The 23,369-nt window shown below is 47.9% G+C and overlaps 3 protein-coding genes across 10 annotated transcripts; 2 read left to right on the top strand and 1 right to left on the bottom strand.

Moving 5' to 3' along the window:
* The first annotated feature begins 370 nt into the window (after positions 1-370).
* Positions 371-11,480, top strand: MMP19 (matrix metallopeptidase 19). Of its 3 annotated transcripts, XM_020989959.2 has the most exons (9): positions 371-890; positions 1,277-1,365; positions 3,471-3,601; positions 3,808-4,023; positions 7,342-7,587; positions 8,035-8,175; positions 8,773-8,937; positions 9,335-9,462; positions 9,724-11,480. In XM_020989959.2, exons 1-9 carry the CDS (start codon positions 801-803, stop codon positions 10,009-10,011), a joined length of 1,494 nt encoding a protein of 497 aa, XP_020845618.1. In that variant the 5' UTR covers positions 371-800; the 3' UTR covers positions 10,012-11,480. The 3 variants fall into 3 exon arrangements, with proteins under 3 accessions (XP_020845618.1, XP_020845621.1, XP_020845619.1); XM_020989962.2 differs by lacking the exon at positions 1,277-1,365 and having other exon boundaries at positions 813-890; XM_020989960.2 differs by lacking the exons at positions 371-890; positions 1,277-1,365 and adding an exon at positions 2,497-3,176.
* A 558-nt stretch (positions 11,481-12,038) lies between these two features.
* Positions 12,039-17,633, bottom strand: LOC110210902 (transmembrane protein 198-like). 6 transcript variants are annotated; one of them, XM_078145690.1, is made up of 6 exons: positions 17,258-17,623; positions 16,658-16,858; positions 15,189-15,436; positions 13,996-14,577; positions 13,336-13,490; positions 12,039-13,227 (listed from the first exon to the last, which is right to left on the bottom strand). In XM_078145690.1, exons 3-6 carry the CDS (start codon positions 15,361-15,363, stop codon positions 13,090-13,092), a joined length of 1,050 nt encoding a protein of 349 aa, XP_078001816.1. In that variant the 5' UTR covers positions 15,364-15,436; positions 16,658-16,858; positions 17,258-17,623; the 3' UTR covers positions 12,039-13,089. The 6 variants fall into 6 exon arrangements, with proteins under 6 accessions (XP_078001816.1, XP_078001820.1, XP_020845624.1 ...); XM_078145694.1 differs by having other exon boundaries at positions 16,658-16,816; XM_020989965.2 differs by having other exon boundaries at positions 13,332-13,490; positions 16,658-17,633.
* On the top strand, positions 16,947-23,355 carry DNAJC14 (DnaJ heat shock protein family (Hsp40) member C14). The gene is made up of 8 exons (XM_020989958.2): positions 16,947-17,014; positions 17,867-18,248; positions 18,533-19,963; positions 20,605-20,711; positions 20,984-21,103; positions 21,457-21,617; positions 22,076-22,178; positions 22,346-23,355. The coding sequence occupies exons 3-8, from the start codon at positions 18,590-18,592 to the stop codon at positions 22,569-22,571; spliced, it is 2,091 nt and encodes a 696-aa protein (XP_020845617.1). The 5' UTR covers positions 16,947-17,014; positions 17,867-18,248; positions 18,533-18,589; the 3' UTR covers positions 22,572-23,355.
* The last annotated feature ends 14 nt before the right edge of the window (positions 23,356-23,369 follow it).

Genomic DNA, 23,369 nt, shown 5'->3' with positions numbered 1-23,369 from the left:
AAAGATAAGTACTCTGAAGCTCAGAGAGGGTAAATAGTTTGCCCTCGGTCTCATAGCTGGCAAGTGTCAGTCTCAGGATTCAAGCCCATTTTTCCCTGGCTCCAAGTTCAGGGACATTTTTGACATACTAACCTAAGCTGGGTCCTAGCTAGTTAGTAGAAGTTGTAACACTAGAGAGTGAGGAAGTGACTACACTACAAATTTCTTGAAATCAAACACTTCAGCTACACTGTGCCTCTTAGATATTTCTCCTCTTACTGTACAGTTACCAGGGAGAGATAGAAAATTCCATTAATGGTAAAAGGCTAAATAATCTTCATGAAGATGTTTAGCAAGGCTAGGTTGGGGCTAGGGTTAGATGGAGGTCTAAGAATGACTTTCAACTCCAGACAGGCCTAGCCCTTTTCTTGGAGTTGTCTATCCCTGATGACCAATTCAGGCACTTCCCAGATTACCACCATCAGAACAATCCGTTCATAATCAGCTTAGATTCAGGTGTTTGGCTTTCTCTTTCTAGGCTATACAGACACAAGAGGTCCATGGAGAAAGGCTTTTTCTGCCCAGTAGGGCAAGGGTTAAAAGGAATAGTTGCAACATATCTCCTTTCTAGACTGAGTCACCTCCCTCTGCTGCCCCCCCCCCATAGCCCCAGCTAAAATACTATAAAGAGGGACTAGAAGCAAAGGCGGGGACCGAAAGTCTAGGACCTGGGAGGTCTCTCAGCCCCACATTCAGTCTGTTTCTCAGCGATTTCAGCTGCACTCTCCCTGGATTTGGTGTTCTTAGTTTGTGATAAGATTATGAAGTGGCAACTGCTCTGGCTGGGATGTCTCCTTCCCATAATGGTGGCAGGGAGGTCCGTGAAACCCGTGAATCAGAAGGAGGCTCTGGTGAGTATTGGTTAATGTTAGGGGGGCACCTTGGGTTTGCAGAGAGGGTGCATAGCAGGATGGGATATCTGGTTACCCTCTTGCCAGGTACTTTCCATTTGCTATCTATTTCTTGCTTCCTTTCTAATCTTCCCTCTGTTCTGTCCTCTCACTCATCTTTTCCTGCTCTTCTCTTCTTTCCTTTGTCTACTCCTCAGCAGTCTAGTTTTCTCTGTCCTTCCTTCTCCCTCCTCTATGGATTTTGTTTGATCAGTCAGAAGATGCCTGAACCTTTGTCCCATAAATTGCAGAGGAGGTGCTAACCAGCACTGGTAGAAGGATTTTCCTTAACTGGGAGTTCCCTACACCAATAAAATTGCAGGTCCATTCCTTATTGCTATCTTTAGGATTACCTAATAAAGTATGGGTACCTGCAGAAGCCTCTGGAGAGAATGACAGATGATTTTGGGCCAGAAGAGGTGACAGAAGCAGTGAGGTAAGAGGTCAAGAATGGACACACCTGGGGTGGGGGCCAAAGTAGCATGCCATGATTCTCAGCTATAGGGCATTGAAGAAGAATACTGGTGTTAAACATATGTGTGAATATATATATATATATATATAATAATATATATATATATCCATATGCATATATATACACACATCTATGTGTATAAATGTGTGTGTATATATACCTACATACATATGTGTACAGATAAATGATAGATAGATACACAGATAGAGGAAGGAAGTATTTATTTTTTATGTTTTTTTGCTTTTTGGTGAGGCAATTGGAGTTAAATGACTTGTCCAGGGTAAGTGTCCAGCTAGTAAATGTCAAGTGTCTGAGGTCGGATTTGAACTCAGGTCCTCCTGACTCCAAGGCTAGAGCTCTATCCACTGTGCCACCTAGCTGCCCCTCTTGTAAAAATCATTTATTTATTTATTTATGGGACAAGCACTTATTTATTTATTTGTTTGTTTTTAAGCACATGACTTTTTTTTGGGGGGGGTGTTAGGCATTGGGTTAAGTGACTTGCCCAGGGTCACACAGCTATTTAGTGTTATGTGTCTGAGGCTGGATTTGAACTCAGGTCCTCCTGAATCCAGGGCTATTACTCTATCCACTGTGCCACCTAGCTGCCCCTGGAACAAGTATTTATTAAGAGCAGATGTGCTGAGCACCTTATAAATATTATCTCATCTAATCTTCATAACAACTTTGTGAGGTAGATGTGATTATTACCCCATTTTACAGTTGAGGAAACTGAGGCAAAGTTAAGTAACAAAAGTTAAGATAGTAAGTGTCTGAGGCCAGATTTGAACTCTGGTCTTCCTGAATCCAGGTTCAGTGCTCTATCCACTGTGTGCTACCTAGCTGCCAAAAGAGGGGTGTGTGTGTGTGTGTGTGTGTGTGTGTGTGTGTGTGTGTGTGTGTGTATTTGAGAGAGAGAGGTACACAGATATATAGATGATAGCTACATAGATGATAGATAATAGATGATAGAGATAGGGAGGGAGAGAGAGAGAAAGACAGAGACCCAGAGACAGAGACAGAGAGGGAGAGACAGAGAGAGATACACAGATATATAGATGATGGATACATAGATAATAGATGATAGAGACAGAGAGGGAAGGATGGGGGGAGGGGAGAGAGAGAGTGAACGAGCAGGGAACAGCTTGAGATTTTTAAAAGTGTTTCAGTTTCCTGAATGCAACCCCATCTCTTCCTTTGATTCTATTCTGGGTTTAGCAGCACCCAAGTCCATCCATTTTCACCCAGTCCTTGCCAAAATATATTTACTCATTGGCTAATCCACAGAATCAAAGAGTAGAAAGAGCCTTGAGAGGAGACCCAGTTCAACCCATACCCTGAACAAGAATTCCCTCCAGAGTATCAGAAAATGCGTCAGAGAGCCTCTCCAGCCCAGCCTCCTTCCTCATTTTTAAAGTGAGGAAGTCCAGAACTGAAGTGCAAAGAACATGCTCTAAGGTTATCTGCTAAAGCAGCCCGGTCAAGATTGGAATCCATTTCCTCTGCCTCCCATCCAGCTCTTTTCAATCTCACTGGGCTGACTATTCAATGACCTTCAATTCCCCAGTTCCTCATCTTCTCACCAGTTCCAGCTAGGCTTCGGTCTGGATTCAGTTTTGGGAGTGAGGGTGTGGAGGAGGAAGAGGACAAGCAAAGATCTGAGGATGAAAAGCACGATCCAGAAGAGGACGTTAAAAGAGAATGTTGCTTGTGGTTGGCAACTCTGATGGGAGAATCTTTAGAGGAAGGATTGCCTAGAGGAGGGGAACAAGGTGAAGGGGCTGTAGCTTTAGAGGAAAAAAAAAAGTTTAGACCTAAGGGAGAATTTTACCAAAGTCAGAGAGAGAGCTGGAAATGGACTATGTAAAAGGAAACTGAACATTTCCTTATTTTAAGGACACAGAAAAGAACCTCTTCCTCACCCCCAACTACATGGTTGTAATGATTCTCAGACCATCCGTATTGGATAACAAGCAATATCTCAGGCAGCAAAGAGCATAATACTGTCGACCATATATATCATCCTCCTTACCCCAATGAGTTTCCTTTTTTTTTTTTAATTCCAGGTCCTTCCAAGAAGCTTCAGAGCTGCCAATCTCTGGGCAGTTGGATTGGCTAACAAGGGCACGAATGGGGGAGCCCCGCTGTGGTCTGGAAGATCCCTTCAACCAAAAGACCCAAAAATACTTACTTCTAGGTGAGGGTTGAAGTTAGGAAGGGAATATGGAAGGTAGAGTGTAGAACATTGTAAGGAAGAGGGATGGGGAAAGATGGACTGACCACTTAGCCTAAAGTGGTCATGAATTGACACCGAGAGGAGACCAGGGCATGGGCTTCTTTCTCTCCATCCCTGTCTGGATTGGTAAGAAAAATTGATCTCTGATTCATATCCGACCACCCCAGGTCGCTGGCGGAAGAGGCATCTAACGTTCCGTATCCTGAATTGGCCATCCACCCTCCCAATCTACACTGCTAGGAAAGCCCTGCATACTGCTTTCAGATACTGGAGCAGGGTGGCCTCCCTGAGCTTCCGAGAGATTCAGGCAGGCTGGGCAGATATCCGTTTTTCCTTCCATGGCCAACGCGACCCCCACTGCTCACAAGGTTTTGATGGACCTGGTAAGCCCTAGTGCCCTTGATCTTGTCCCCTCTCATCCTCAGCAGATTGCAAACTTGGTCATCACCCTCTCTCTTCTCTCTTTTTATTCTTCAATCTCTTCTTATCTACTAGTTCTTTCCCTGTCTTCAGACATGCCCAAGTCTGTCCTACCCTTAAAAAAACTTTCATTAGGCCCTGCCATCCCCTCTAAGCTATTGTCCTAGATCTATGTGCTATGTCTACATTCTTTGCCTCTACTTTCTCTCCTCTCACTCCTCAATCCTTTGCAATTTGGTCTGTGATCTCATCAGAAACTATTTTCTCTATAGTTACCGATAATGTTTTATTTACCACATCTGATGGTCTTTTTTTTTCCAGTCCTCATTCTTCTCTGTCTGATGCATTTGACACTGATGACCATCCTCTCTTCTCTGCGTTTTTGTGATGCTACTTTCCACAGATTATTGCAGTACCTGGCACATAGGTGCTTAATAAATTTATTCTCTCTCTCTCTCTCTCTCTCTCTCTCTCTCTCTCTCTCTCTCTCTCTCTCTCTCTCTCTCTCTCTCTCTCTCTCTCTCTCTTTCTCTCTCTCTCCTCCTACCTGTCTGACTGCTCTTTCTCAGTCTGTTTGGCTGGAAATAGATCACAACTTCTAACTCAGAGTGTTCCAGGTTCTGTCCTAGACTCCCTTCTCTTCTCTCTATATTCTTATTTGGTGACCTCGTCAGCTCCCATGAATTTAATAATGACTCCCAGATCAATATGTTCTGCTTTAGCCTCTCTCTTGAGCTTCAGTCCCATATCATCAATTACCTATTGGACATTTCAAACTGGATATCCTGGAAATATCTCAAACTGAGCACGTCAAAAACAAAACTTGTTATCTTTCCCCTCAAACATCCCCTTCTTCCAAATTTCCCAGTTTTTGACAAATGTACCATAATAATAACAGGCAGAATTTATGCATTTTATGAATATCACCTAATTTTATCCTCATGACAAGTCTGGGAGATAGCTGCTATTATTATATCCATTTTACAGGTGATGAAACTGAGGCACACAGAGGTTAAGAGATTTGCCTGGTGTCACACAACTGAGGCTTGATTTGAACTCAGGACTAGTACTCTATCCCTTATACCACCTAGCTGGCTCATTCTTCCAGGCTCCCAGATGTGTAACTTTGGCATTTTCCTCTCTTTCCTTCATCCTACATATCTAAACCAGCTGCCCAGTCTTGCCATTTCAACCTCTACTACATCTTTTTCATCAGACCCCTCGTCTTTACTTACTCAGCTATCCTCTTAGTTCAAGCCCTTATCACCTCTCACCTCAACTATTACAACAGCCTCTTAGTGGATATCTCTGCCATAAGTCTCTCTCCACTTTAGTCTGTCCTGTTATATGTGATTTTCCTTAAGCACAGATCTATGTCCCTCTCCTGCTCTGTAAACTCCATTTTAAATTATTGCCTCCAAAATAAAATATAAACTCCTTTCTTCAGGGCCTTTTAAGGGTCTTTACAACCTGGCGTTATCTTTCCAGACTCATTGGACTCTTGTCTCTCAGTCCCTGCGATCCAGCTAAATGGCCTTTCTGTTCCCCACACATTCCTTTGTATTGGTCATCTCACGCCTGGAATGCCCTCCCTTTTCACTTCTGCCTCCTAGATACCCTCTTTTTCTTCACAACACAGCTCAAGAGCTAACTTCTACATGAAGTCCTTCCCTCTCAAGCTGCCTTGTATTTTGCTACTTGCATTAATTCCTACTTATTCTGCATACATATATCTGTATGTCTATTTCTATCTCCTTCTTGTATTCTGTTTTAGAATGTAAGTGGTTTGCTAGGAGGGATTGTTGCATTCATCATATTTGTATCTCCAGGGGGCAGCTAGGTGGTGCTGTGGATAGAGTTCTAGCCTTGGAGTCAGGAGGACCTGCGTTCAAATCCAGCCTCAGATACTTGACACTTACTATCTGTGTGATCCTGGGCAAGTCACTTAACCCCTATTGCCTCCAAAAAAAAAAAGCATATTTGTATCCCCAGCACTTAGCTTACTGTCTGGCACAGAATAGACAGTTAACAAATAATTAACTGATTTTATTAAGTACCAGTCTAGTCTAGGAATCCCTTACTATGTTGGTTTGGACATTGCTCCTCTCCCTCCTTACTGCTCCACCCTGATCCATTTTGACAGCTTCCTAAGGCTCCCTTAGAGGAACTTGGCCGTCCCTCCTCCACATTCTCATTGAGCTTTTTTGATTGTAAGATCCTTGGGGGCAGGACTGTGTTTCGCCTCTTTTTGTACCCCCAGCACTTAGCACAGTGCCTGATACACAGTAAGAGCTTAACAAATGTTTACTGATTCTTCCATAGACACAGGATAGCATTGTGAAAGGTCACTAGATTTGGAGTCAGAAGATCTAGGTTCAGATATTGTCTCTGCCATGTACTACCTATTAGGGCAGCTAGGTGGCACTGCATATCGGATGCTAGGTCTTGAGTCAGAAGACCTGAGTACAAATGTGGCCTCAGACTCGTAATGGTTGTATGACTCTGGAGGAGTTACTTAACTCCTGTTTGCCTCAGTTTTATCAACTATAAGATGGCGGTAATAATAGCACCTACCTCTTAGAGTTGTGATGATGTAATGAGGCATCTGTTTGTTTATTTATTTGTTTGTTTGTTTTGCTAGGCAATGGGGTTAAGTGACTTGCCCAGGGTCACACAGCTAGTAAGTGTTATGTGTCTGAGGCCACATTTGAACTCAGGTCCTCCTGACTTCAAGGCCCGAGCTCTATCCACTGCGCCACCTAGCTTCCCCTGTAATGAGATATCTGAAAAGCATTTAACCCAGTACCTGGCAAATAGTAGTCATTATATAAATGCTTATAAATGCTTATTCCATATTCCCTGTGTCAATTTGGACACTTGCCTTTTTTTTTTTTAAGGCAATTGGGGTTAAGTGACTTGCCCAGGGTCACACAGCTAGTAAGTGTTATGTGTCTGAGACCAGATTTGAACTCAGGTCCTTCTGACTTTAGGGTTGGTGCTCAATCCACTGAGCCACTTAGCTGCCCCGGTTTTCTCTTCTATAAAATGAAGAGAGCGGACCTGAAGGCTTCTAAGGCCTCCAAGTTCTTTGATCCACGACTCCTTCCCAGAGGACATTTTTGAGGTTTGGGATGTGGGTGGAAGTCACAAAGACAAGAGAGATTTGAGGACTAGATAAAGGATCTTGAAGGGATGGAGAAATGAGAATAAAGTGACTGGAGGGCAGCTGCACATTTCACTCAACATTTACTCATTCCCCTTTCTCAATGCCCTGTGCCCAGGAAAGGTCCTGGCTCATGCTGACATCCCTGAATCGGGCAGTGTGCATTTCGATGAATCAGAGACCTGGACAGAGGGGACCAAAATGGGGGTGAATCTTCGCATCATTGCAGCCCATGAGCTTGGCCATGCGCTCGGGCTGGGCCATTCCCGATACCCGCAGGCCCTCATGGCACCTGTTTATTCTGGCTTCCGGCCCCACTTCCAGCTTCACCCTGATGATGTGGCAGGGATTCAGGCCCTCTATGGTAAGTCTCTCCTCCCCTCCCCCAAACCATGTTTGTTTCCCCAAATCTCCTACTTCAGTGAATATACTCTTTCCTCAACCCACCAAAATAGGATTCTCTTTCATGCTGAGATATTTCTAGGAGTGAAATACCCTGGCTCCTTCTTACCTAATCATCAGTATCCCCTTCCCTTTGGCTTTAACCTTGCTCCATTGGGCTGCAGTCCTAGGCCCAGTGCCCTCAATCTCCCTCACTTGGAATAGAGAGTGCCCTGGTTACTTTACCTTTCTCCATCTTCCATCAAACTTTCCTTGTTGATGCTTCTACTGGGAGCCAAAATGGATTTTTTTTTATCCTTCCCCAGGCCCTCTAAGTAAGTGGTGGGGAAAGGACTCTGGGAAGCTTTTATTTCATTGTGTGATATTCTAAATGCCTTCCTCCAAGGCCTGATGTGTCTTTAACTTGCAGGCAAGAGGATCCCTCCGAGTGGAGAGAAGGAAGAGGAGGTAGAGGAGGAAGAGAATGAAGTTTCCATTGTAACCCCAGGGCCCACACTGCCGGGAGCTGTGTCTGACCCCTGCAGCGGAGAGCTGGATGCCATGATGCTAGGTAAACTCCTCCCTTTGGGGGAGAAGCTCAGCAAAATTTGACAGACCATCTATCTCTAAGGACTGGAAAAGTGGGAATGACTCAGGGCTTCCAAGGAAGGGAGAAGAACTCAATGCCTCTAGAGGGGGTAGGAGAGGGAGTGTCCTTGAATTGTGATTTCATCTGTGTAGGGAACTTCTGGTATGAAAACTCCCTTTACTGCTACAGATCTGCTCATTAACTATCACATTGTCCCAGGGAATGGCCTGGACCTTGAGAAGTGAAATGACTTGTAGAGTGTGTATCTGAGACAAGGCTTGGTCTTGTCAGGCTCCAAAGCTGTCAGTCTTACCATTACCTACAAGCTACCTCTCACATTGGACAATGAATATATTTGTTTTGGAATAAACTTTGAACTTCTGATAGGACTTCCTGTGGGTGGGAAACCTTAGAGAGAGAGAGAGAGAGAGAGAGAGAGAGAGAGAGAGAGAGAGAGAGAGAGAGAGAGAGAAAGAGTGTGTGTGTGTGTGTGTGTGTGTGTGTGTGTGTGTGTGTGTGTGTGTGTGTCTCCTGGACTTGGTTTTGCTTTTTCACTTTCAACCATCATCCTTTCTCCAGGCCCTCACGGAAAGACATATGCCTTCAAAGGAGACTATGTATGGACAGTGACTGGCTCCAGACTGGGACCCCTTTTCCATATAGCGACCATATGGAAGGGGCTCCCAGGGAACCTGGATGCTGCTGTCTACTCTCCCCGCACAAAATGGATCCATTTCTTTAAAGGTGAGGAGGGAATAGGGTGTCTTAAAAAGAGGAACAAAGATAATTTAAGAGGATAAAGATTTGGAGCTTTGGCTTTTCTGGGCAGTTGGGACCAGATCTGTGGTTTTCTTGGTGTAGGGGACTTCCAGGATGGAAAACTCCCTCCACTGTTGCAGATTAGCACCTCATCTGTAACTTCTAGCTGCAGCCTTAAAGAGTTACCAGGGGGCACTGAGAGGTTGGGTGTCTTATCATGATCATAATCCTAGTACGCGTCAGGGGTAGTACTTGAACCCATGCTTTCCTGACTCAGCTTAATCCTCTGTTTAAGTCCCTGGAAAAATACAGGATAAAGGAGAAACTTTCGAAAGGAAGGGATATACACTGCAGATCTTACTTTTTTTCCTCTCCCCGTTAGGTAATATGATCTGGCGCTACATGGGCTTCAAATTGGTCCCTGGCTTTCCTAAGCGGCTAAGTCAAGTGGGACCCAACTTGGATGCAGCTCTGTACTGGCCTGTCAACCAGAAAATTTTCCTTTTCAAGGTACAAAGTCTTCAACTTTGTAAGAGTGTAAGGGAGGGACTGTTTCTCCTTTAGGGCAGTGCCCTGTGCCTTGCATATAAAGGGAATTGGCATTCCCTTTAGGAATGGTGATAGCGGAGTGAAAGTCCTTTTCCAGTGGAAAGATGGCATCCTTAAAGAGGAAGGCAGGCTTCTTAAAGGGAGGGGCTGCTGCACTGGAAGGTGAAAGCTACATAGGAGCTGTAGGAAATCCTTAACACTCTTTTTTCCTTTTATCCCCAGGGCTCTGGGTATTGGCAGTGGGATGAGCTGGCTGTGAATGACTTCAGCCGTTACCCAAAGCCGATAGGAAAGCTGTTCACTGGAGTTCCAGATGAGCCCTCCGCAGCCTTGAGCTGGCAGGATGGCAAAGTCTACTTCTTTAAAGGTAAAAAGTACTGGCGCCTGAACCAGCAGCTTCAAGTGGAGAAAGGCTTTCCCAAGGACACTTCCCAGAACTGGATGCACTGTGTTCCCCCAACCATGGGCATCACAGCCTCAGCCACCAGCTCCAAAGAAGCGTCCACTTAGCCACAAAAAGGACCACATCTTTCTCAGCTCCGGATAACTCCTCTGTACTTCTTCCCACTACCACTCTTGTTCACGAGGAGGAATTGACCCTATTCTTTAGATCTTGGGCACCCTAACCCTGAAGACTGCCCCACCTCACCAAGGACAGTATTACCAGCTATGAGCAACATGCCTCTGGTCCTCGGCTCATCTCTTCACTCTTGGCAGAGGCACTTTGCCCCTGGGCTAGAGACTTTCCCTGACCTAGTGCATCTAGTCCTCCTAGATGGCTATCATACCTTCCCCACCTGGGCAGGGCTACCCTTTCTTTTGCATCAAACACTGATTACTCCCTGGCCATGAACACCTTCTTCCTTGTCTTGTACAGCATCATCAACTTCACGCCCTAAGGGCAGCTCTGCGTGTCTGGGACCATCTCTAATTTCAATTGTTGACTTTACTACAGGGTGTGTGCCCTTAGGGCTGGAGGGAAAGGGAGTAATTACCCACCAGGACAAAAAACAATGTTTACAGAGCTTGGTGTGCTTAAGTTCTCTTCACAGTTCTTGCTGTAGTCAATGCATAGCCTCGAAAAATTCAAATGCGGCATCTGAAAAATTTGAGTATGTAAAAAATGTCACCCTTTGAAACTGAAGTTAGTATGATTCAGTGACCAAACGATGAAACAGCGCTCCCTGGGAGATGTGATCTCTCTTTCATCACAGCACCTTGTGATTCTCTTATGCACTGATCATATATGAATTTATAAAAGTTATTGTTGTAAATGTCTTATTCTTCCTACTAGATTGTAAGCCCCTGGAGGGCAAGGACCAGGTCTTATTTAAGTTTTTATCTACTCAAGCACCTAGCAGTGTGCTTTTCAAAGATGGTTAGTATGTTTGTTGCATTAATGAAAGAAGGAAATGAAATCAAGCATTTATTAAACACTAGGTACTGGGCTAAGGAAGAAGGGAATGTAAGAATGGGCTATGGTTGTGAGATGACTCCTGAAACTAGGTGCCAATCTTAAATGTAAGGAAGCTAAGATTTACTCCACTGGGTTCCAGAAGACCCAAGATAAAGTTGGATAACAGAATGGTCTGCAGGAGGACCAAGCTTGTCAGTCAGTGTGTCTCTGATTCTAATGACTGGTTCCAGATATTAGGAAGGAAATATGGAAAAGTATGATACAGGATGGCAGTTTATCAGACTAGCCTAGCTTGATAAAAATGTCCTTTAGGACAGCATAGATTCTTTGCACTGTTTCTATGTTCACCAAGCAACCTTATGATCTCAATAATTTGAGAATTCCTGTGATTGTTACTGGGAATCTAGTTGGATAGATTTCCTTTTGCCAATGAATAAATTGGCATCCATGTTAATAATTGGAGTCACTTGTGATTTCTATTCAATTGAACTAATCCCTCAGAGCCTATCACTTTCGGGTGATATTGTTTTAACCAATAACATTACTAAATATTTTAAAAATATTGAGCATATGTTTTCAAATTTTGTTTTAAGGAGGTTTTTTAAAAATAAGGATTTTATAGATGTTAGGTGGGGGAGGGGAGTTATTTTAAAAATGAAAAGTGGAAACATCCATTAAGCAAAAATCTGAAAACTTATCTCAACAAAAATGATAGGTCTGCTAAAATGGAATTCATGAGTCTGTAGAGCTGAGGATCAGAACACAGGACCCTAACTTTCCTACAAGGCTTCAGAGGCATCTTGGTGCAGTGAAGGCCTAGCCTTGGCTCAGAATCCTGCCTGGCCTTACCTCAGACACATATTAGCAGTGTGAACCTGGGCATTTCACTTGACCCGTGAATGCCCCAGGTAACTCTGACTCTCAATAGGTGTGCTACTTATCTGCATTAGTGGGAAGAATTCCCTACACAGGAAAATCTCAGATCTCTAGGTAGCAACTGTTTTTTCTTTAGGGTAGTGCCTTGCCCATGACTGACATTTAGTAAGCCTTTGTTGAATTGGATTGGAAATGATTTCATCAAAGGGAAAAAGAGGAAATAGGGAAAGTCTGGAGCACCTGGTTTAATCTTCAATGCCATTTTATTTATATATCATCGATATCTCCTCTCCCTCTGCCTTGGTATCCATTTTATCTCTTTCCTCCAATGGGGGGAGTTTATGGACACTGGTATAGGGCTAGGGACATTAGACCAGGGTTAGTGGCTGGAGTGAAGGTGCAGTTAGAATGCTAGTGTCCTACGGGGCTGAGAGGCAGAGAAGGTGCTGGCATCTGTCCATCTCCCATTTTGCCACCCTTATACCCCTTGCAGCTCTCCCCAGAGCTGCCCTCTTCTTTTCTCCACAAGAAGCCAATAAGGGGCAGGGTCTGAGTGGGCTCTGCCCTAGCATATGCCACAAGCCTGAGAGGAGGGAAAGTGGAAAGCACCAGGGAGGACAGAGCCCCCACATGAGGTAGGAATGGGGCTCAGGCACTGGAGGTGTGTGGGAGAAAAGAATACTGAGTGTCCTAACCCACTCCCCTTCATTAACCTGAGACTTGAGGAGTCAGGGGGACTCAAAAGAGATCTTTCCCCTTCTTCCCAGAAAGGAGTTACATCTGTCTTTAGAAATTCCCTGCTTTTTTGTAGCATCTTCAAAAACCTCATTTTCCTACTTTGTGGCACAGGATTTGGGTGGTACAAAAGGAGGTCATGTTGTAGAAGGGAGAAGTGTCCTTCCAGGCTTGGGGTCATGGTAGGTTGGGCAGTAGTGCTGAGTTTTAGGGGTGACAGAGAATTCTAAGAATATAAGGCTATCTCTATAGTTTGAGCAGAGGTGAAAATTCAGTTCTTCCACCCCCTTCCTCCTTCAATCTCCCTCCAGCTGTCCCCAGCTCCACCCTGGCACATTCTCCTTCAGGGCTGGGCTGGACCACATTTCATGCCCTCTCCCTCCATGGCCAGTCTAATAGCTGAGGAGGAGAAGAGGGAATATGCATTTCTGTGTATAGTTATCAGTGGAAAATTCTACCTCTTCTGCCCCACCTGGTGCTCTGACCCTTCTCTCTAAGGCGGGTGTGTGTGTGTGTGTGTGTGTGTGTGTGTGTGTGTGTGTGTGTTTATGGACAGAGGCTCAGGTTTGGTTGGAGCGAGGGGGTGTGGTGAGGGGCGCGGTGGAACCACAGTCAGAGTCTAGGTCCAGGATGGCATGATGGGGGGTACCCATAGTGCTTGGCCCCAGCTGTCGATCCCGGAGGCTCTGGAGATAACTCTGTAGGGTAGGTAAGACCAGGAAGAAGAGGAGGGGAGAGGAGAGAAGGGCCAAGGTCAGAGGCCCTGGCTTTCCATATTTCTCCTCCCACCCTCCCTGCCCACTTACTGGTGCCAGGCTGTCAGCTGGACTCCGAGCTCTGTGTGGGACCTGGCGATGGTAGCTGCCTTCGCTGGCCACTGCCCCAGAATTCTGCTGCCACTTGGCCTCCTGCTGGCGGATCCTGAGAAGCTGGAGGCCCTTCAGTCGATGGCTCAAAATTCCTTTGGAGGAAGTGGGGACTAAGTCAGGACCTCCTCAAAGTCCACTCCAAACCCAAGCCCCAGCACTGCAGGGAGATTCCCACTTCACTTCCATACCCATTTAACCTTTATGCTTCAGTTAACCCCAGGATAAAACTCCCCAACCTGGAGATTATGTTCTCTCTTCTCTGTAATCTTCCTTTACAAAGTCTTTTCACATAGGATAATCCCCTAATAGTGACACCCCTCCCTCTATCTCTCTCCTGAAGTCCTAAGCCTCAGGACCTCTATCCTGGCAAATTCCTACTCTCACTGCCAAGCATCAGTAATGCCCTCCATTTTGTTCCCTGATGATTCTTTCCAGCTGCCTCCACCAGGTCAGGTAGTCCCATGCACCCTTCCCAAGTATATGGATCTCTTTCCTCCTCTCCCCCCACCCTCCAACCCAGGCATTTGAGATTAGAAATGATGTAGGGGATGAGAATGGGGAGAAATATGGCGTATCCATATCAAGATTTTAACTTACCATCATCATGGCCTCTGGGTCCCTCGGCTGTGAGTCTCCACTGAGCAAGAGCCCCAAGTGCCCCCAGGGCAGGCCAGGCACCCAGCAGGGCCCAGCTGTACCAGCAGAGTGGAGGCAGGGCAGGCAATGCCTGAAGTCGCTGACCCAGACGCCCGCCCAGTGCCAGCCCCTCCAGGAAGTAGTCTGCACAGCCCACCAGTACGGCTGCCCCCAGAAGGGCTGTGCCTAACATAGTGAAAGGTCGAGGCCAGCGTAGGGTAAGCAGGGCACCTAGAAGTGCCAGTCCCACCAGGCCCCCCGTTGGCACCCAGGCTGAGGGTGGCTGGTAGATGGGTTCAGTGCCTAGTAGGGCACCTGCCCCTAGGGTCAGGCCAAGCAGGAGGCCAGTCAGGAAGAGCCCCACGCTTCGGACCAGCATTGTGACCAGTCCACAGAGGAGGCCAATGCCCAGCGCGATGCCTGCGCTCACCTCCATGCTCAGTTGTGTCTCCAATACCCGTTCCCTATGGCATAGCAAGAAGATGACCAGGGCTCCTGAAAGCAGCCCAGACAGGAACATCACCGCCTTGAAGCATCGGTAGCCTGTGATGGGGGTGGAGAGGTGGGTACCAGGTATCAGGGGAATACTCAGCACTAAGAGGCCGAGAGAGGGATGACCGCAGGAAGGAATAGGAGGCATTCCAGGGATGGATGCTGCAAAGAGGAGACATGGAAAATTTGGAGGCATGGGGAGAAATAAGCAGAAGAAAGGGCTTAGAGTGCTGGCTTAGGCACTGGAGAGAGGAATATTGGGTAGAAGGGGCAAATAACGATATGGGAGCCTTGTTGAGGAGAGTGGGTACAAAAGGAGAAGAGTTGGGGAGGGAGTAGAATGGTCTGGAAAGAGGGCACCCTCTCCTAGAAGATAGTAAGGGAATTCAGTTTAGTGGGGAACATTGATAAGGAAAGACAAGGTACGGTGGATAGAAAAAGTAGATGATAGTCAGAAGGACAAGAAATACTGGGATAGGCAGAAGAAAGCTGTCTGGGAAACAGAAAAGTAGGTGTGGCACATTACTAGGGATAAAAGAAGATACTGTAAGTTACGATTAGTATATTAGTATAGTGTATTAGCATGGTTCTTAAAGAGAAAGATAGTAATGCCAAGAGGCAGCTGCCCAACCAGGCCTTGGCCTTGCCCCTGTCTTCCTCACCGAAGCAGCAGTAGATGACGCCAAAGAAACAGCAGAGGGCACAGGCCAGTGCAGGAACCAGCTCCGGGTTGTCCCTTGGCTCCAAGATGCACTGTGGTTCCGGAGGCTCTGGCAGTTGTTGATTAAAGAGCCTGGGGTCAGAGGTCACAGTCAAGGGAGGTGGTGCATGATCCATGGCCAAGGTGACCACAGTGAGAACTGGACCAGCTCTTCTGTTTATCTGCAAACGTTTGAGGGGGTTGGGCAACCTGTAAGGAGGAGCAGGACCTACTCAGAGAACCCCCTGGGTGGACATCAGAAGTCATATGGGGGACCTTCTTGGCAAATCAGAGGAGTTGTCTTGATATTCTCACTTGTCAACCCAGTGCTTTGGAATGGGAGGCCCACCTCTGCTGGGAATATTCTAATAGAGCAAAAAACATCACGAGTAGGCAGTGTGGTATAAATCAGCATTAGATTTGGAGTGCCAGGTTTGGGACTTGAATTCTTTTGCAACAGTGAAACAAAATCCTGTGGTAACCTTGATCAAATCACTTAACTTCTGTAGAACTCTAGTAAACTCATCTGTAATTGATGGGGGTGGCCTGGATCCTACTAACCAAGTTCTGGAAAATCTGGGAGGGACTGATGGATGATGGGGGTAGAATCAGAACCCAGGTCTTTCTTGGGGGGTGAGGTGGAGGTAGGAATACAAAGGCCAGGAATGCTGGTTGTGGGGAAGGAGTTAAAAGCTTTGATTAGAGTTTGGGGTTCCAAGAGCAGGTTCTGGAAGAAAGACCCAATCTCTGCTGGGACTCAGAGCTTCTAACTCTGCAGTGTAGAAAGGTTGGAGGTTAATGGATGGAGGTGGAATAAAGAAAGATGATTCATGGTGGGGGGGGTCTAGGCATCTTTATAGCCACTGAATAAAGAGAAAAAAGTTGACAAAAGAAAAAAGTGATAAAAGAGAAAAAAAGAGGAAGACCCAGGCAGGCACCCAGAGAAACAGGGGTATAGAAAGTCAGACTAGAGCAGAGTTTCAGACCTTGCAGTTTTTTGGAATCTTGCCTAGGGTCAGATCCCTGGGACACAGCTGTCGGTGGAAACAGTGCCGTTGGTCTAAACTCCCTCAACCTCCTTGTTCCTGTCTGAGTGGGCACCCTGCCCACTGGCACCCCGTGTCTTAGCACAAATCCCCTTCGACCAAACTCAGCATGGCATTCCCTCTCCCCGCTTTGCCAGTACATAGTACAGGTTGGTAGAACCAATGACTGCCTTGAATAGGGGACACAGTTCAATTCGGGTTTGCATTTGGGGGGCACTGGGTCTGGGAAAAGTGTATTTCTTCCTTGCATTTGGTTATAAAAGTACTCAGCTGGCTGCAAAAATCGGAGCCTCCAGCGCCTGCTTGCCTACCCACCCCATCCCCCTACTGATGTCTGGGTCTTCCACCCTAGGACAGGATGGAGAGGGGGGCAGAAACTACTCACCACCCTGCTTGGAGCCCGGGGGCACTTTCCTAGACTCCCAGTGGCATCTCGGCCCGGAGTTGGACGGCCATGGGTTGTGGGTGGTGGAGGAAGTCGTTCCTTTGGTAGCTCTCAAAACTCTTGCGAACAGCGTAACCCAAGCCCAGGCAATGCAACCAGCTGTGAGGGGGGGCGGGAGAGAGGGAGGAAGGAAACTGGGAGCTGGGAGTGGGGGATGGAGTGAGTGTAAGGGGGTGTGACATTACGGGGCGGGCCTAGCCAACCCCACCTGGGGCGGGGGGTGGCGAGAAACAAGGACCTCACTCCTCTAGCTGGAGTCCTAAGATTCGAAACCTTGTCTAGGAGGTGTTTACATGGGTAGGTACCACGACGCTCTTGTGCAAGGGGCTCCAAATACTTAGAAGGCTACTCCTCTGCTTCCAGACCCCCCCCCGAAATCTCCACTGGGGTCCCAGCGCCCCCCAGCTCCCGTTTGGTTTCTTCCACTTCCCAGAGAATTGGAGTATTGTCTCCTGGAGAAAAGGGGTCTGCATCCTGGACCCCGGGCAGTAGTCAAGGGGTTCGGGGCGCCGACGGGGAGAGAGGCGGAAACTGGGGTACCTGGAAGTCCTTGGGAGAAAGATTCAGACTAGGGAGAGAAATCTTAAAAGGGGGAGAAGGGCGGGAGATCTTCTTTTCTGTGGGGCTCGAGAGGGATTTCAGCCTCCAGACCAGACTTGCACGTTATGCAAACCAGATGCAAAGCTGCAGTTCCCGGGCTCCAGGCTCGAGTGCTGCCCTCCGGATTGGGAACGTGCCCTCCCCCGGCGCTCTGCCTTCCGACCCTTGCCTCCTCCTCAGTGGCGGGGCCAGGAAGCCGAGCCAGGAGGGGGGCGGGAAGGACAGCCGGAGCCCGAGCCACGCTGGGCGGCACAGCTCGGCTTCCCCCTAGCCGCGTCACACTGGCCCCGCCTGATTCGGGCGCTGGAGAGGCTCGAGAGCTAAGAGGGAGGGAGGAGCAGAATTAGGAACAGGAGGGCGGCGGGGGGTGGGCCAGGGGGTGGTCTCCACTCCGCCCAATCTCCTTGGGACACAAAGAAGCCTCTGTCCTCCTTGGCAGCGGCCTCGGGGCGGGGAACGGGAGAAAGTGAGCGGGGCTGGGAATCCCCTTCATCTGGTCCCGAGGGGAAACTGAGGCACGGGGGGCGGGGCTCTTGCCGTGCCTCCCAGTCTCTTTGCAGATTCGGAGATCGCGGCTCGGCGTTCCACGGGGTTGCCTGTAGCACCCGCCCCCTCCCCACCCCTTTCCAGGGCCCTACAGCGCTCTAAGTGGCATATTGCAGCCCCGGCGGACGCGGGACCTTTAAGGGGTGGGGCTTCTTGCCAGCGCGGACCGCCTTCCGCTGGCTCGGACACACGCGTGCCCCGGGTCAACCGCTGTTGCTCCTCCCTTCCCCGCCGACCCCGGAAGTGAAAGCCTGCGGAGGTCAGCAGCCGTGGGGACGGAAGGCGGAAGCGAAGCGTGAGCGGGAGGCAGAGCCGGGGGAGCGGCTCTCGTAGCTCCCCCGGGCTCCGGACCTCGCAGGAAGAAGAGCGTTGCTGCCGCTGCCTGGTTTGTGTCTCTTCGCCTTCTCAGCCCCTTTCGCCCCCGCGCCAGGCCCAGTCTCGGCTTCGGGGGCGCCCTCCCCCCCGGCCCCGCCCCTCCCCTCCCCTGTTCCCCCGCCCTCACTCTTCCCCTCCGCGGGCGCCTCTCCTTCCCGGCGTGTTTGGGGCTCTGCTTGTCTGGTTCGCCGGACCGCCCCAAGATGTGGGACGGAGGGGATAGTCGCGGTTCCTGCTCCCTGACAAGTGGAGTAGGGAGAAGCTTCCCAATTTGACGCCTCTTTTTTGTTGCAGGCACTTGAAGTCATCATGATGGCTGTGACCTAAATTCCTTCAGGAAGCCCCGGGGTCATGGCCCAGCAGCACCCCGGGGAAAGGAAGTTGTACAGGGCACCCCACAGTGGCTCTTCAGTCTGGACTTCAGGGCCCACTGTGGGCCCCGACACACTTTCATTCTCAGGATTTGGAGATTCGGTGGAGGCTGCACCCAATGGTACCTATTGCCTTACAAGACATCCTTGTTCCACAAATACACCACCCCAGACCCCCACCCACCAATCAGATCCAAGCCAAGGTGCTCCAAGGGACCCAGGACCCCCTGGGGAGGGAGAAGATCTTGATCAGACTGAAGTATCTTCAGATGAAGAAACAGCGGTGGACAAGGAGCTTTCACGGGACAATGAGGCTGGGGACCTGGAGGACAGACACTCTTCCATCCCAACTGTGCCATCAGTCTGTAATTGTCAAGGAGCTCCCAGTGTTCCTGAGGGGCCTTTTTCTGAGGGAGGAGATGGCTCATTTAGTAACTTTTGCACCTGCTGTACCTCCCCAGCCCTGGGAGAAGATGAAGATGATGAAGAAGGGCCCTCCAGGGCTCCCAGTGGAAAGAAGCCTCCACCCAGGAGGCAGCGGCATCGCCTGTCAACCAAAGAGGAGCCTAGGGAAGGTGGTCGAAGGGACCCCCGGCCCTTTGGTCGACATCGACCTGGCCGGAAACGGAGCCAGGCAGACCGTCGTCGGTATTTGGTGGTATGGGGGTCAGAGGAACTGTATCGACTTGGACAGAAGGGGTTCTGGTGGCTGATTGAGTTGTTGGTGTTAGTGGGGGAGTATGTGGAAACTGGTGGGCACCTTATCTATTCTTGTGGACAGCTGAAAGGCAGCGATCTGGAACTGTTTCGAGTATGGGTGGGAAGCTGGGTTGGGCAGTTGGGCAACTGGGCTCAGATGGGGTTTCTGTGGCTATGCTGGGGACTTTGCTCTGGGGCAGGGCTTTTTTCCCACCTGCTACGACTCCTGTGTGCTGTGCTACTCTTGGTTCTGGCCTTGCTGTTGGGTTGTCTTCAGCTGACCTGGCGAGTATTGGTATACATGGGAGACCGATTGGGCTGGCGGGCTCAGGCCACCTGGCTCTTCTCCAGGCTGGAGTCACCTGCTGTGCATCGATGTTGGACTCATCTCAAAGAGAGCAGGACATGGCAACAGTTGGTGGGGCTGGTGCAAAGGGGTTGGCTGGAGGTGCCCTGGGTCAAGCAGAGGACCAACAGGCAAGGGGATGGGTCAGCATCTAGTGGGCGATACTACCAACCTGGAGAGGAGGTGTCTCGACTCTTGGCTATGGCTGGGATCCCAGAAGATGAACTAAACCCGTTTCAGGTGCTAGGGGTAGAAGCCACGGCATCAGATATGGAACTGAAGAAGGCATATAGGCACCTGGCAGTGATGGTAACTCCTTTGTTTCCTGCCCCTTATTACCCATTTTCTCCTGGGACGAGGGTGAGGGGTATAATTAATTCTAGGCAACTCTTCATTATCCCCCCAATCTGTGGTTTGGTCTCTTGTCTTATTTTACTAGTACTTAAGGAATCATTCAGCCACATTTCCAATAACCCGAGTGGTCAAGTATAGGACACTGCAACACTTCTTTTGGGTCTAGTCTAGTTTGCATTTTCAGTGGGATGTGAAAATAATTTGGAAAGGAGAATAACTGTAATGGTGGGGAAATGGTGAGAAAAGGGGAGAGAGGTACAAAAAGGATTGAGCTTAAAGAAGAAGAGATGGAGGAATAGGAAAATAGGGATGTTTTAAAGAGGTATCAAATGGAGGAAGATTCTTAGTGGTTTTCGTTTTCCAATGGGACAGAATGAAAAACTAGTCAAAGACAATTTAGGAAGTGTTTTACCTAGACATGAGAACTCGCCACTCATTTTCAGTTATGAGAGATGATTAGGTGGATGAACTAGAGTTGTAACATGTTTGGGAAATGTTTTAGTAAATGTGGTTCGGTTTTTTTTTCCCCATCTTTTGGTATGGGTTCATTTTGGCTTTGAGATAGGAATTTGACATTTCACTCTCTGTTTTTATAGGTTCATCCTGACAAGAACCATCACCCCAGGGCTGAGGAGGCCTTCAAGGTGTTGCGGGCTGCCTGGGATATTGTCAGTAACCCCGAGAGACGGAAGGAATATGAGATGTGAGAAATAGAAAAAAAAAATGCTGTGTGAGGGTGGAATGTGTCAGAGGCAGACAAGGTGCCTGGGGGGGGGAGTAGGGTTGCTTAGCTTCTGTTGCTGGCTAGAGAGCTGTGGTAGATCTAGAGCAGGAAGGGGATCTCAGAGGCCATCTAATGTAATCCCATTATTTTAGAGATGAGGAAAATGGAGTCAAAAGATGTTAAATGACTCACCTAAGGATTTACTTATTTTTTCCCTAGTGCTCTGTGGCTAACATCATCTTTTACCGCAGGAAACGGATGGCAGAGAGTGAGCTGAGCAGGTCAGTGAATGAATTTCTGTCCAAGCTGCAGGATGAACTCAAGGAGGCCATGAATACTATGATGTGTAGCCGGTGTCAAGGGAAGCACAGGTGAAAAACATGGTGGGGAGGGAGGGGAATGTTAGATATAGAAGGGCATTGTAGCTTACAGATAGGACAGTTGAGGCTTCTTTTCATTTCCCTTTAAAGCTTCTTTTGGCTTTTTATAAGGGTTTAGAGTTGGTGGTTATGAACCAAAGAATAAAAAGGCGTTGGGATTGGGATGTGGTTCAACACATAGTTGAGCAAAGGGAGAATAATAATTTAATTATGAAGTAGAAAGGACAGGGTCTTCTGGACACCTGTAATAAGTGGTGCCCATTAGCACAAGTAGTTTGTTAAAAGTCAAGATAATGCCTTGGTTGTACTTAGGACTAATGTGGGGTTTTCATGTTTGGGGACAGGAGGTTTGAAATGGATCGAGAGTCTCAGTGTGCTCGATACTGTGCTGAGTGCAACAAGATGCATCCTGCTGAGGAAGGTGACTTCTGGGCAGAGTCAAGCATGTTGGGCCTCAAGATCACTTATTTTGCCATGATGGATGGAAAAATATATGACATCACAGGTATACGCCAACCCTACCTCAGAGTAGGTTAGAATGTGGGTAACAAAAGGGCCAGAATGTTTAGTTGTCTGCACTGCTAGATAACATGGAAGCTATAGTCTTGGGAGGGCAGCAAGGGGGTGCAATAGCTAGAGTGTCAGGCCTGGATTTAGGAAGACTCATCTTTTCAAGTTCAAATCCAGCCTCAGACACTAGCTGTGTGACCCTGGGCAGGTCCTTTAACCCTGTTTGCCTCAGTTTCTCCATCTGTAAAATGAGCTAGAGAAGGAAATGGTAAACCACTCCAGTATCTCTGCCAAGAAAACTCCAAATGGGGTCAGGAAGAGTTGGACACGTGAAAATGACTGAACCATCTTGGGAAGATCTTGGACGTATGCTTACAATAGGATGGAGTTAGGATATTGACTTGGGTTGTTTTGAGTCCTGTTGTTTGATCTGACTCCTCCTCTTGTTTACAGAATGGGCTGGGTGCCAGCGTGTGGGGATTTCCCCAGATACCCACAGAGTGCCCTATCACATCTCATTTGGGTCCAGGGTTCCCGGTCCTGGTGGGCGGCAGAGGTAGGTGGTGTTTTTTCCTGCCTGTTGTTTTAGAGAATTGACTATGCACAGTAGTTTAGTATCCCAGTGTATCCTGGCCACTGACAATACTTTTTCTTAATAAATAAAACATCCATGTATCTTTAGGATTGTTCGTCTCCTCATCACAATATTTTTTTTCCCCGTAGAGCCACTGCAGATGCCCCACCTGCTTCAGTTGCTGACCTTCAGGATTTCTTCAGCCGGATCTTTCAGATTCCCCCAGGCCAGATGCCCAATGGAAATTTCTTTGCAGCTTCGAAGCCTGGCCCTGGGGCCACCCCACCCTCCAGACCAGACAGTTCCACAGCACCCAAAGGTTCAGAAGCCAAACCGAAGCGGCGGAAAAAAGTGAGGAGGCCCTTCCAGCGCTGATGCCCTGTCTCTTCCTTTTCTCCATCCTCTCCAGCTCGGTGTCAGGGAGTCATAAGGGCTGTGTACAGCATAGGATGGAATTTGTTTTGTTTTTTAAAAATTTTCAATATTTAAAAAGTTTCAAGCATTAACTGTTCACTCAGTGACTTGTGGGAAGCCACTGAATCCCCACTCTGGGAACTAAGAACTGAACCTTGTTTGATGACAATACCAAAGAAATAGTGGGGTGGTTGGCAGGAAGGGCCCTGTGCCTAGACTATGGCTAGGATTGGGATTGATGAGTATTTTTTCGGGGGATGCAGCTCTCTCTAGGGTTTGGGGGACTTTTATATTGTCCCTCCTTTTGAAGGCCGGCCAGGGTGATACTTATTCTGTTGTTAACTAGGGCCTTCGTTTCTGGGCCCCCTCTTCTATCATCCGTGTTAGGAGACAAAGCAGAAGAGGCAAGTGGCCCTTACATTCAGGGGTGGGTAAAAGCCCAGGACCATTCAGGGAATGGGAATGCTGCCTCTTTCTATGCTGTGGTTCCTACCTACCTAACCTCAGGGTTGTTTCTGCAAGGATGGCCGATTTGACAATTTTTTTTTAAAAGTAGACTCAAGTCCCCATGCCCTTGGTGGGTAGGAGGCAGAAAAAGCAAGTTTGGTGGTGGTGGTGGAGTTGTCCCCAGCTATCCCTGTGTAATCAAAGGGTTTTTTAAGTTTGTTTATATTTGTATATATATATATCTATTTAAAGCCAGGGGATTTACCTTTCTATAAATATAACTGGCAAGCTACGCCTATCTGTTTTGTGTGC

This window comes from Phascolarctos cinereus, unplaced genomic scaffold, assembly GCF_003287225.1.
Source record: "Phascolarctos cinereus isolate Bilbo 61053 unplaced genomic scaffold, phaCin_HiC Scaffold_1;HRSCAF=81, whole genome shotgun sequence".
NCBI classification, from domain to species: Eukaryota; Metazoa; Chordata; class Mammalia; order Diprotodontia; family Phascolarctidae; genus Phascolarctos; species Phascolarctos cinereus.
Note: the sequence above shows the minus strand (reverse complement) of the source record. Positions and strands in the feature narration are given on the sequence as shown.